This window comes from Vulpes vulpes, chromosome 11 (assembly GCF_048418805.1).
Source record: "Vulpes vulpes isolate BD-2025 chromosome 11, VulVul3, whole genome shotgun sequence".
Lineage (NCBI taxonomy): Eukaryota > Metazoa > Chordata > Mammalia > Carnivora > Canidae > Vulpes > Vulpes vulpes.
In genome coordinates, this window is record NC_132790.1 from 54,083,508 (window position 1) to 54,097,966 (window position 14,459).

Genomic DNA, 14,459 nt, shown 5'->3' on the forward strand with positions numbered 1-14,459 from the left:
GCTAACAGTTGACTTTATATTATCATTTGTATAATCATTAGTATTCATTCCTATTCCATCATAACATCCTCACTTTGATTATGAATTAAAACAACTGTCATTTATTGAGAATATGCTAAGTAACTGATACTGTGGGGGACCTAGTATATATTACTATCTAATCTTTAGAATGATCCTGCAAAAGTGGTATGTCTGTAGATTGGCAACAGAAGTTTGGAGTTTTGGAAGCCACACAAACTGTAAGAATTGTAGTCAGATTTTTTTTTTCTTTTTTTTAGATGAAGAGCTCAAGAAGGCATTAGATTTTTATATTTATTCTTTTTTTTAAATTTTTATTTATTTATTTTTTAATTTTTTTAATTTTTTAATTTTTTTATTTATGATAGTCAGAGAGAGAGAGAGAGAGAGGCAGAGACACAGGCAGAGGGAGAAGCAGGCTCCATGTACCGGAAGCCCGACGTGGGATTCGATCCCGGATCTCCAGGATCGCGCCCTGGGCCAAAGGCAGGCGCCAAACCGCTGCGCCACCCAGGGATCCCTGTAGTCAGATTTTGAACAGAGATCTGCTTTTCTCAAAATCCTGCCATCTTTCCACCAAACTTGTTAAATTTAGAAAGTCTTTATTTGAGGGGCACCTGGGTGGCTCAGTTGGTTATGCTCCCAACTCTTGGTTTCTGCTTAGGTCATGGCCTTGCAGTCATGGTATCAAGCCCCTCCTTGGGCTCCATGCTCAGTGCAGACTCTGCTTCAGATTCTTTCTCCCATCCTCTCTGCCCCTCCCCACTCTCTCTCTCTCTCTCTCTCAAATAAATAAATAAAATCTTAAAAAAATATATATTCATTTGATATGTAGGAGATATATTAATATAGTCTCACCTTCATTCTTTTTCAATGTATGTATTTTATGTAAAGCTATTATTTTATGTTCTTTTTTCTTTTTTGTTCCTTTGTTTTACAGGACATACATGGGTCTTAGAAACCACTTTCCTGGTGAAGCGGAAACCTTGTATAATTCTCTTGAGCCATCTTATCAGAAGAGTCTTCAAACTTACTTAAAGAGTTCTGGCAGTGTAGCATCTCTTCCACAATCAGACAGGTCCTCATCTAGCTCACAGGAAAGTCTCAAGTAAGGCCATATAAATAATAATTACTGATTTCTTCCTCTCCAAATCCCTGTAGTTACTTAAATTAGATGATTGAATACCTGCTTGTTTTCACTTAAAGGCTTGAAAGAATGATGACTGGAATGTGCAGTTGACCCTTGAACAATGTGGGATCTAGGGATGCTAACCACCCTCTGCACTGTGAAGTAAAAAAATCTGCATATAACTTGACTCCCTCAAAACTTAACTACTAATAGCTTCTTGTTGACAAGAAGCTTTACTGAGAACATAAACAGTCAATGGACACACGCTTTGTATGTTGTATATATGTTATATACAATATTCTTAAAATAAAGTTAGGTAGAAAAAAGAAAATGTTACTGGGAAAACCATAAGGAAGGTAAAATACAATTATAACACTGTAGTGTATTGAAAAAAATCTGCATAGAAGTGGACCCTCACAGTTTAAATCTGTGTTGTTCAAGGGTCAGCTGTACTTACTTTTTTGGTTTGTGTCTCAAGGGTTAGATTAGATGCTAGTGTAACTTTTTCTGGAGTGGAGAGTTTAGTGATACAAATTTTGCTTCTGTATGTTCATGTCTGTGAAAATGTTGGGAAGCACTGATTTATATATATATTTTTTAAATAACCTCAGAAAGGTGGTGGAAGGGGAGGTGGGCGGGGGGTGGGGGTGACTGGGTGGCGGGCACTGAGGTGGGCACTTGACGGGATGAGCACTGGGTGTTATTCTGTATGTTCAAAATTGAACACCAATAAAAAATAAATTTATTAATAAATAAATAAATACCCCAGAAATAGTTCATACAGTAAGCAGCCCATTTCTAGGGCATTATAATGGAGGAATTGTAATGGGGATTCAGAAGTCATCTTCAGAACTCTGATACAGTACAGTGTGACTGGCAAAAAAAAAACACTGCTTTCCTTCCTCATCTTTACCATAACATAAGGACTTTAGCAAATCCCTTGGGGCCAAATTTCTTAGTATCTGACTCACTTCTATATAATTCCATTCTCATCATTATGTTGGCTTACTCAACCCTTGCTGCCTTGGCAGCCTTTACTCTAATTTTCTATCTCTCGCCCTATGAGGTTGCCCTATGGCATCTCTGATGCCATCTCTACCCCCAGACAGTGGCCTCAAGTGTCTCTAGGTTTCCTCACAAAATGTGAGCTTCCTCTGTGTAATTCCTGTCCCTTTGGGACCTTGACCCCACAAAGACTGATGCTTGCTTTGGCAGCTCCCTAATGTAGGAGTGAGACCAGGGTGAGTCAAGTGAGGCAAACTAGGGCACAAGACTCAAGGAAGCATTCATAGGGTCTTATGAGTACTGGACTAATGTGCAGTGACTTATAGGAATAAAAGGAGATAATCCAATTTTGATATAATTATTGTAAGAATAATTAACCTATCTGAACTTCTGTTTAAATTTGTTATAAAACCTCCCTGTAAATGAGCTTTGTTGTTTTTTTTCCTTTTATTTACTTTGCTCAAACTTTAGAGTGCCCATGAGCCACCTAAAGATCTTGTTAAAATGCAGAATCCAATTCAGTAGATCTGGGATGGGACCTGAGATTTTGCATTTTTTCATATGTTCCTGGGTGATATCTTTGCTTTTTGAGTATGGACCATTCTTTGAGTAGCAAATATGTAAACAAGATATTTTATCTCATTTCAGTATCACATCTTTAAATATAAACATCTTTAAGTCCTTGAATGTTGAAGTGGACTGCCTCAGCCTAATATAATAACAGTTTTAAGGGCCAGTTATAAAAACACTATAATACTGGATTTAATAACAACTACCAAATTTACAATTTGATAATAATGACTTAAAGAATATATGTCAATAGCCTCATGTTATTAACCTGTTTGAGGTCTTTGCTTCTCTTTTACTCCTCCTTTAAAATCTATATACTTTCCCAATTCCCTCTTAAATACTTAGATGTATTATTTATCCATGAGCTGCAGAATGGCATTATAATTAAAGATAATAAAAAAAATACTAAAGGAGATGGTGGATTCTTTGAGATGATTTGAGCTGTTTTGCTTTCTAATCACATTATCCTCAACAGTAGTTCTTAACCTCATTTCTCTTGTCCCATACAGTAACGCTGCATGAATTGCCAATGGCCACAGCCTTTATAGCTTAAATGAAACAGGCTTTGGTTATGCTGAATTCCCTATGTGCTAGGAACTCTCTCCTTATAAGGAAAACATCTTAGAATACAAAGTTGGAGTGTGCTCTGTTGCATCCTCTGTGGTAAGCACTGTAATGGGTGCCGAGCACCAGAGTGAACAACAGCAAGATGATTGCCTGTCTTTGTAGAGCTTTATAGTCTGTTCATTGCTAGTTATTTCATTTTTGCTTCACAGCTGAGATACCATTGATATGTGACAACAAATATTCTAAGATGATTTGTAAAAGGAAAATTAAAATTAGAGGTAAACTCTTCAGAAAACTCAGTAGTTCATTAAGGGTTTTGAGAGGAGTAATAAATTACATCTTCTTACTAAAAATATTTCTTATTACCTTGCAGTCGCCCCTTTTCTTCCAAATGGTCTACAGCAAACCCATCAACTGTGGCTGGAAGAGGTAAACTGCCTTTCTAAGCAAGAGTTAACAAGGATATTTTACATAGAAACCTAGTACCACATATATATATATATAAAATACCTGTTTGTATATTATATATGTTTGTAATGCACAATGCAGTGTATACAATTATATACATACAATATATATGTTATATAGTATAAGCATAATCCAAGTTCCCTGAAACACAGCTTACCCTTTCTTGTAATGCACTCTGTTGTGGTTTTTTTCAGTTTTTTTTACAGTGCTGGTCTGACCCACTCTGTTGACTTCACAGCCTATTCATGGATCATAACTCACAGTTTATAAAACTCTTTATATATAAAACTGAAAAACAAAAGACCAGAAATTTAATGGCCTAATTTGCATTGCCTATAAGTGGTAGAATCTGCATTCTTTTCTGAATAACCAAATCCTGGAGTAGTTCTTGCATTTTTCTGATAGTAAAAAAAAAACAAAAACAAACAAACAAAACAAAACAGTGCTGTCATTTATTTATATGTACAGTGCTTCATTTTCACGCATCAGTCATGAACATCATCTTTTCGTCTACAGAACAGTTGTATGAATTTTACGAAGTATAGGCATTTTTTCCCGTTTTATGGAAGATGAAAGTGAGACAGAGACATACTGAGAAATTGTCCAAGAAGATTTAAACAGGATTGAAACAGAAGCATTCTTACTTTAAAATACTATAAAGTACTTTCTAGTGTCCATTTGTACATTGTTTCCTTTTTGACCATTTGTCATCATGGATTAGCTCATGATGGTTTCAAGTTTATGTAATTTTCATGCTGTTTGCAGTGATTTAAATAATACAGGTTACCTCTGCTTTGTTTCCCATAGTATCAGCAGGCAGCAGCAAAGCCAGTTCCCTTCCAGGAAGCCTGCAGCGTTCTCGAAGTGACATTGACGTGAATGCTGCTGCTGGTGCTAAGGCACATCATGCTGCTGGGCAATCTGTGCGAAGTGGGCGGTTAGGTGCAGGTGCCCTGAATCCAGGTTCCTATGCATCACTAGGTAAGTCAGCTAATTGTGGGATATTGTACTTTGTTTTCTTCCTGGTCTCAATGAAGTCAGTACAATAGTGATATCTTAATCATTTCTATTTCATTCTTGCTAGTTTAGGATAGTGCATATGTTTTAACATGATCTTGTGCTTACAACACAATGCTAAGATATTGCAACTCCCTTGTTTCTATTTTTCCTTTAATCACCCTCCTAATCATCTTGGGACAGAGAGACAATTCTTGATTCCATTATTTGCCTATAGAATTTTCATAGTTCTGCACTACTGCCACACCCATCTACTGGTTACTAAAAGAGTTGGGAAAGGCATTGGCCTTGTATCCAGCTTTTGTTCCCTTGCCAAGAAGTTAAACCCTTTTGGGAATCCGAAAAATGCAAAGCTTAATTATAATCAAAATTTAAACATGTATTCCCAAAGCTATTTGGAATTTTTTTATATTTATCAACTTTTTTAGTTTATCTGTTTATTTATTTAAGTAATCTCTATTCTCAATGTGGGGCTCAAAATTCATGACCCCGAGATTAAGGGCCTAGCGCTCTTTAACTGAGCGAGCCAGACATCCCTACGTTTATTAGTGTTAAATGTTTGAGACTGTTTATTCACATTGCTTATCTCTGTTTTGTGCTTTATTTTTCTTTCTCTTGAGTAATTCTGGTAGAACACGAGGCAGGCAGATCATCGGAACACAGTAGTACATGATAAAGTTGGCACAGCTACATTCAGTGAGGAAAGGATAAATTCTTCAGTAAATAGTGTTTAGACACCTGGTTTACAATTTGGTATAAAATTAAGTTAGAATCATTATTCACACCATATAAAAATTTATTCCAAATGACTTAATAACTTGAAAAGCAACTTGATGAAACCAAAGTAGTTGTGTATTCATCTAATCTCAGGTTGGGGGAAGGTATTTCTAAACATAAAAGCCAAAAAACCATGAGGGAAAAGACCCTCAGATTTTTTTTTTTAATAAATTTATTTTTTATTGCTGTTCAATTTACCAACATACAGAATAACACCCAGTGCTCATCCCATCAAGTGCCCCCCTCAGTGCCCGTCACCCATTCACCCCCACCCCCCGCCCTCCTCCCCTTCCACCACCCCTAGTTCATTTCCCAGAGTTTAGGAGTCTTTATGTTCTGTCTTCCTTTCTGATATTTCCCACACATTTCTTCTCCCTTCCCTTATATTCCCTTTCACTATTATTTATATTCCCCCAAATGAATGAGAACATACACTGTTTAAGACCCCTCAGATTTAAATCTTAAGTACAAAAATATAAAATCAAGTGGCTGAAAACTTAAAGGGGAAAAAGTTTATTACATACTACCATAAAAGCTAAAATGTTAGCAGGTTTTATAAGTCTATGAGAAACATAGGAGCTTATTTTTATAGAAAAATATTCTATGTATATCAAAATTATATCCCCAAAACACCAGAACAAATGTTGAACTTTAGCTGGAATCAAACAAGTGCAAATTGAAAAAGCTGTAAATATAATGAAAAAGGATTAGTGCCTACTGCTGATAAAGAATGTGGTTGAAAAATGCTGATGTGAATTAAACACAACGCTTTTTCTGAGTGGCAATTTAGAAATACCCATGAAGCTACTTTTTTTTTTTTTTTACTATTGAAATAAAACTGACATAAATATTATACTAGTTTCAGAGGTACTGCATATTGATTCAACAATTCTATATATTACTCAGTGTTCACCACAATAAGTATAATCACCATACAATGTTATTACAATATTATTGAACTCATGAAGTTTTTTCAGATGTTCAGAATTTATTATGTATTATTATTATTTTAGAGAGAGTGAGTGTAAGCGGGTTTGGGGAGAGAGACACAGGAGATGGGGAGAGAGAATCTTAGGCAGGCTCAGCACAGACTCTGACATGGGACTCAATCTCACAACCCTGAGATCATAACCTGAGCCAAAATTAAGAGTCAGATGCTTAACCAACTGAGCTACCTGGGTGACTCTAAATGTTCAGAATTTAGATCCAGTAATTCAGTGTTTATAGATGATTATGCCAAGAAATAAAAAAGAATATTCATCATATTTCATATTTTTAATAACAGATGTTATTAAGAGAACTTGGATATATAACAAAGGTGGTATGATTGAATTATGGTATGTACTTATAAGTACTATTAACAAATTTAAATATTAACAAATAATATTTTCAACAAAGATCAAATGATACTACCAATGTGATAATTTCATCATTTTATATAAAATTATACATAAATATATTAGACAAAGATGTTAACCAAGATGTCAACAGTGGGTTGTTCAGTGCTTTTAATTTTCATAAAACTTTTCTTTTTTATTTATTTATTTATTTGTTTGTTTATTTATTTATTTATTTATGATAGTCACACAGAGAGAGAGAGAGAGGCAGAGACATAGGCAGAGGAAGAAGCAGACTCCATGCACCGGGAGCCTGACGTGGGATTCGATCCTGGGTCTCCAGGATCGCGCCCTGGGCCAAAGGCAGGCGCTAAACCGCTGCGCCACCCAGGGATCCCTCATAAAACTTTTCTATGTTAGAAACATTACCTTGCTAGGAATGCAGTGTTATTTCAGTATATGAAAACAAATCAACTAAATATACTTTATTAATAGAATAAAAAGACAAAAACCACCCAATTATTCAAGTATATGCAGAAGAAGTATTTGACAAAGCCCAATAGCTTTTCATGATAAAAAATAATTGACAAATTGGGAATAAAAGGGAAATTTGTGAACCTGATAAAGACCATCCATGAAAAATCCACAGCTATCATTATTATACTTAATGTGAAAGACTGGACACTTTCTCCCAAGATCATCACTAAATAGGGATGTCCACTCTTGCCTTCCCCTTTTTTTTTTTTTAATATTTTTAAAATTTATTTGAGAGAGAGGGCATGAACCAGGAGTAGGGGCAGAGAGAGAAGCAGGCTTCCTGCTGAGCAGGGAGCTCAATGTGGGACTCCATCCCAAGACTGTGAGATCATGACCCAAGGCAAAGGCAGATGCTCAACCAACTGAGCCACCCAGGAGCCCTGACACTCTTGCCCTTCCTGACAACATTATCATGGAAGTTCTGACCAGGTCATTAAGGCAAGAAAAAGAAATGAGATGTCTCCAGATTGGAAAAAAGTAAAAATCTGTGTTTGCAGAAAACATGACCTTAGATAGAGAAAATCCTAAGGAATCCACAAAAAAATGATCAGAGCTTAATGAGTTCAGCAAGGCTGCAGAAAACATGATCAATATATAAAATTGATTGTATTTCTAAATGCTAGCAATAAGCCATTTGAAATGAAGAAAACAATATCAATTATAATAGCATCAAAAAGAATAAAATGCTTAGGAATTAATATAACAAAAGAAGTGTAAGACTTCTCTAGGAAAAACCACTCATATTTCTTCTTTACTCTCAACACTCCTATTACTTTTTTTATGACACCAGATGTGTGGGTTTTCCACACCAGCCAGTTCTACACCAGCTTGGTGTCCTACATTTCAATTCAGTTTTGAGTTGAATTAGCACAGACCTCACAGGTTAAGGGCTCAGTCCCATTAGACTGCCCCCACCCCCACACTTCAGACATTAATTGCAAATCCAGGTTGTCTCCAGTGCTTCTGACCAAACTGGCTATAAATCAGAGGTTCCAATAACCTCTTCAGGTTCAGTTAATTTGCTAGATTGATTCACAAAACTCAGGAAAACAGTCTACTTACTACATTGCTGGTTTATTACAAAGGACTTATAAAGGATTTGGATGGGCAGCCAAATGAAGAGATAACATGGGGCATGGTCTGGAAGGGTCCCAAGCACAAGAGTTTTTGTTCCTATGGAGTTACAGTGTACCACCCTCCTGGTACATTTACCAACCCAGAAAGTCTCTGAACCTTGTACTTTGGGGATTTTTAGGGAAGCTTCATCACATAGTCATTATGAATCATTAGCTCAGTCTTCAGGTTTTCTCCCCTTCCCAGAAGATGGGAGAATGAGGCTGAAAATTCTGAGCTTCTGATCATGGCTTTTCATCTTTCTAGTAACCAGCCAGAAGCTCTCCAGAAGCTTACCAAGAATCACCTCATTAGAACAGAAGACACTCCTATCACTCAAGAAATTACAAGGGTCTTAGGTCAAGGTACCAGGGCCAAAGACCAAGTATTAGAACAAAAAAAAAGATATTCCTGGTGCTCTTATAATTTAGGAAATTATAGAGTCTTAGGAGCACTGTGTCAGGAACCGGGCGGCATAGGGCACCTGGGTGGCTCAGTCAATTGAGTGTGTACCTCTTGGTTTCAGCCCAAGTCATGGTCTCATGGGTTGTAAGATCAAGTCCTGCATCAGGCTTTCTGTGCTTAATGGGGACTCTGCTTAAAATTCTCTCTCTCCCTTCCCCCCTCCCCCATTGCACTTGCGCCCTCTCTCTTTGTATAATCTTTAAAATAAATGAATCAATCAAGACTTAACATTGTTAAGATAGCAAATAGACCAATAGATTCATTGCAATCCCTATCAAAAGTCCAGATGCCTTTTTATAGAAATTGACAAGCACATCCTAAAATCCATATGAAAACGCAAGGGATCCAAAATAGATGAAACAATTTTGAGAAAAAACAATCTTGAAAAAGTTGGTGGCCTCACACTTCCCAGTTTCAAAACTTATTCAGACCTATAGTAATCAAGTGTCTGTAGTACTGGCATAAGGATAGACATAGAGACCAATGAAGTGGAGTTGAGGGACCAGAAATAAACCCATATATTTATGATCAGTTGATTTTTTTCACAAGGATACCAAGACCATTCAATGGGGAAAGAATTCTTTTTTTTTTTTTTAAGAATTCTTTTCAACAAATGGTGCTGAAACAACTGGATAGCCAGCCACTTGCCAAGGAATGAATTTGAATCCCTGCCTCACACCATAATTCAGAAAGTTAACTCAAAATGGATCAAAGACCCAAATGTAAGAGCTAAAACTGTAAAACTCTTAGAAGAAAACATAGTTGTAAATTTTTTAAGTAGTGTTTTCTTAGGCACTACACCAAACACACAGTCAGCCTAAGAAAGGATAGATAAATTGGGCTTCATCAAAATTTAAAACTTCTGTGCTTCAAAGATCACTATCAAGAAAGTGAAAGGACAGCATAAAGAATGAGAAAAAAATATTTGCAAATCATATATCTAATATCTGGGACTTCTATTCCAATTACATGAAGAACTCCTACAACTCAGTAACAAAGACAATCCAGTTTAAAAATGGGCAAAAGATTTGAACAGACTTTTCTCTAAAGAAATACAAATTGCCAGTAAGTGCATGAAAAGATGTCTAACGTCATTAATCATTAGGAATGTGGAAATCAGAAACACAGTAAGATACCACTTTATATCCATGTTGATGGCTGTTACCAAAACAATGAACAAAAACAAATGCTAGTGAGGATATGGGGGAATTAAAATCCACATGCAATGCTGATAAGAATGTAAAACAGTGGAGTTGCTATAACAACAGTTTGGGAGTTTCTCAAAAAGTGAAACAGTTCCAGGTGACCTAATAGTTCCACTCCTAGCTGGTATATCCAAGATAATATGAAGGCTATGTTCTCGTAAAAAAATGTCTTCATGAATGTTCATATCAACATTATCCATAATAGCCATGGATACAACCCAAATGTCCATCAGCTGGGGAATGGTTAAATAGATATGTCTGTATACTAGAATGGAATATTATTCAGCCATAAAAGGAATACATTACATAAAAATACTAATGCATGTTTCAAGATGGGCAGATATTATGAAGACTCCAACAGCCACTTATTGTTTGATTCCATTTACATGCAATGTCTAGAATAGATGAGCCCATGGAAACAGGAAGTAAATTAGTAGTTGCCAGAGGCTGAGAGTCAGGAGAAGAGGGAGTGACTCCTAATGGGTACAGGAGTTCTTTTGTGAGTGATAAAAACTTTATGGAATTACTGATGAGGGTTGTGCAATCTTGTTAATATAATAAAAACACTGAATTTTATACTATAAAAGGATGAATTTTAGAGTACATGAATTATATCTTAACTTTTTTAAGTGGGAAGAAATCTGGAAAACAAATATAAAAACTATAAAACCTATTTATCTAGAGTCTTAAAAATAAAAATGTTATATATTATCTATTATTTTTATTACCAGAAAAAAATACAATATTTGAAATGTTCTAATGTGAACTAGAAAGGTAATTTGTAGCAATATTGTTTTCATAAGAAAGTCTATAATAGTTGTGAGATTGACTTAATTAGTTTCTTTTGGTTAAGGCTTGAATTGCAGATAACTTCATTACAGAAGGGAAACGTGTCCCTCTGTCTTCTTTACCTGGCCCAGGTTTAGACTCAGAGACAATGAGCTCCTTGCCCTTAGCTCTTTCTGAGACTTAGATGATAGATTTTCTTCCTCCTCTCTTTTTTTATTTCTTGTTTATTTCTTTATTTCTTCCTCCCTTTCTTTCTCTCTTTTCCTCTCCCTCTACTCCACCCTACTCCCTCTCCCTCTTCTGCCTCTCACCTTCTCTTCTACCCCCCCCCCCCCCATCAGCTTCTTACACACATGTGACTGATGTGTTCTCTGTTTCCTTCTACTTTGAGCCTTGCTTGTCATGGCTTAACATTTATGGATGAGAGGGAGTGTTCACTGTTTTTCAGCAAACACTTAATGAGCACTTAGTTTTTGCCAGGCACCCCACTAGGACCAGATATCCAAAAATAGATGCTTCTGTACTGAAGAGTCTCTCAGTCTAGTGATAGATTGCTAAAGAATGAGCGGCTAATATCTTGTTGCATTTTATGCATTTAAGAGTTTGAAGTCCCAGAGAGACAGCACACTGGAGGTGTTGAGGAGTCATGGTGGTATAAGGACAAAGGGAAAGATATAGTGGTAATGGAACTCAGAAGAGAAATCTGTGCTTGTGAGATTAGATTTGGAAGCCATTAAACTTAGTATATTACTTAAAGCAGTTGCTGCTGGGTTTCTTTCTTTCTTTTTCTTTCTTTCTTTCTTTCTTCTCTCTTCTTTCTTTCTTTCTTTCTTTCTTTCTTTCTTTCTTTCTTTCTTCTTCCTTCCTTCCTTCCTTCCTTCCTTCCTTCGGTACTAACTCCTTTGGGAATGGGGATATGATGAGTGATTCAAAGAAACTTGGAAGACAAAGCAAGAGGTCTGCTTGATGATGGCAAGGGTCCCAGGTTGGGATATGTGCTTCACTAACTTCTCTTTCTGGTCAATGAAAGGCAAACTCATATTATTGATTCTTTGTTTGTTTTTGTATCTTTGTCTCAAACAGGAACCTCATCTTGTTTAAATCTCCTTATATGTTTTAGTTGAAAACAAGTTTCATATACATGTCTTTGCTATGAATTCTGTCATCTTAAAAATAATGTTTATAGGGATTATAAAATAATTTTTTTCTAATATACTAAGTTTTCCTCTGTTCTTTGCTTGCTCTTTCATCAAAGAGGATACTTCTGACAAGATGGATGGTAAGAACTTCCTTTTCTAATTCTACTAAAGATTTTTATGGCTCTTGGATTCTGTATAATATCTTCATTCTCTTTTTGAAAATAGACTACTTATTTTGCAGCAATCTTAATGTAAAATGGCTATGTAATTCTCTGAAATTTGGGTTAGGTATATCCATTTTTGGGTTTCCCAGTCTCTTCAAAAACTAGGTTACTGTTCGTTGTAAGTTAATCAGTTATCTTTTTTTTTTTTTTACCTTAGCTCATAAAAATATTCTTGATTTAAGTCTTTCTCTGACATAGAATCAGAATCAGAAGAATGGAAAGGGATCTCCTCAGTCATTTGATCGAACTCTTTAGTCTACCAACGCTGATACAGAAAGAGACAAATGAAATATTTTACAGATTCATATGGTTATTTGTGAAAATAAAAATGCAAATTACAACGCTATCTTTTTAAGAGTGAGCTTTAAACTAACATTTAATCAGGACTGAACTTTAAGCTTTGGCTTTTTAATTTTAGTGTTTAAGTGATTATTGTATATCTCTACTTGGTTCAGTGTGGTATTTTTTATCAGTGTGGTATTTGTCAGATACTACACGGCGTATCACCTACAATTTCCCTTGATCTCCTCAAATACCATGATGCTGTCTAGGAACTTGAGCTGTTAAGAATTTATAGGAAGATACTGAATTAAGTCTTAGTATGAAATCTAGGAAAAAAATGAAGAACAGTATATTTTTCTGTCAATTATTACATAAGCCCTTAAATTGACATATCTTCCATTCTAATGAAATGCGGGATTTATTTAATCTTGGGTTGGGTACATGACTATTATGTTGTCTCTATGCTCCTCTGTATATTTTGTGTATGTCATAAGTTTAAAAAATTATTGAATGAAATGAAAGCCTACCACAAAATAGTTTCTGTATTTTAAACCCTTTAGTATCACTTCTTGCACTGAAATTCTGTGTCCTTAAACTATTCTCACTTTCCAGATTAAAAGTGGAAGACTTTTCCTCTTTTAGACTCATCTGTGTCACGTGATCTGTTATTCTCACTGATGTTCAATCCTGTGTTTAAAAAAATATGTATATACATATACAGATGTACATCTTTTATTGCTCTTTAGTGAGTTGTGATATTTTCACTTGTTCATTTCTGCTACTTTTCATTGACATCTTAAAGAGCATACATAAATATTGAATAAATAGCAAGGTCTTTGTAATGCTTTAATAAAAATACTGGGTTAATGAGGCCTAGATCATGGATTTGATGACTCCCATGTTTGTCAGCTTTTTCTAGTTCTCTTATGGACGATTTTTGAAAATGCACAAGAAAGTATTCTTATTCTGTAAAAATCTTCAAAGACAGTAATGACAGGGTTACATCTTTGAGTGATTAACTTCTATAATTTTCTTTACCATTTCAAATTTCGAGTATGAAATGTAGCAGATAAAAGTGTTTGTTGTGGAATGTTGCCATTTTCATTTGTCTAGTTTTAACCTTTTCTTGTGCTGTGAGTCATTAGATGACCTCAAATTTTGTATAAGGCTATCAAACTAGATTTTTTTTTTTCATTTTCATTTTTTTTTTTGTCTTGGGTGGGAGTTGCAAGTAGGTCTTAATATCAGCATTGGCAGAATTTGTTGAAATGTTATTGTTTTATTTCTCTTATTTAGGAGCAACATCTGAAGATGGTAAGAATTATACATTTTGTTAGTAACACAAATACCTCTACCTTAATATTTTCATTAGTAGGAATTCAGTATTAAAAACTAAATAGGCTTAATTTCTTTGCACAACTATATAATTTGCCAGCTGTGATAGCTTCTATATTTTGTTTGGTTGTGTTGGTTACACATGTGGATTTTTTTTCTTTAGTTCTTCATTTAGAGTTTGGTTTGTATTTTGGATCATCTCATGCTAGAAAAAAACATTGCTTAACATGTTTAATAATATCTAGTATAAAGTTAGTAAATAGTTTTTTTTCAGTAGCATCATTAATCATTTTCTTTATTTTTGTATTTTTGTTTTTAATTTATGCTAATTTATTTATACTTTGCGGGGAGCATGCTCCATTGCTTTATCATGGGAGTTTAAATGCATTTATTTAGTCTGCTTTTTAAGTGTGTCTTTGATTTAGAATCAGTGGATAATTGCATATATGATTTGAATTTGGGATTATAAAAAACTTGCTAGA

The 14,459-nt window shown here is 35.1% G+C and overlaps 1 protein-coding gene across 50 annotated transcripts in view; it reads left to right on the forward strand.

The window, feature by feature from the left end:
* The window catches only part of CLASP2 (cytoplasmic linker associated protein 2), a 175,030-nt gene that overhangs the window by 92,978 nt on the left and 67,593 nt on the right, over positions 1–14,459 (forward strand). For 44 of the 50 annotated variants that reach the window (XM_026016347.2, XM_026016352.2, XM_072726294.1 and 41 more), the window contains 5 exons: positions 959–1,126; positions 3,663–3,718; positions 4,565–4,738; positions 12,253–12,276; positions 13,939–13,956. In XM_026016347.2, coding sequence (XP_025872132.1) covers positions 959–1,126; positions 3,663–3,718; positions 4,565–4,738; positions 12,253–12,276; positions 13,939–13,956 — 440 coding nt within the window. The remainder of the gene's footprint in view (positions 1–958; positions 1,127–3,662; positions 3,719–4,564; positions 4,739–12,252; positions 12,277–13,938; positions 13,957–14,459) is intronic. The other 6 variants (XM_072726306.1, XM_072726297.1, XM_072726341.1 and 3 more) reach the window with 2 other exon arrangements.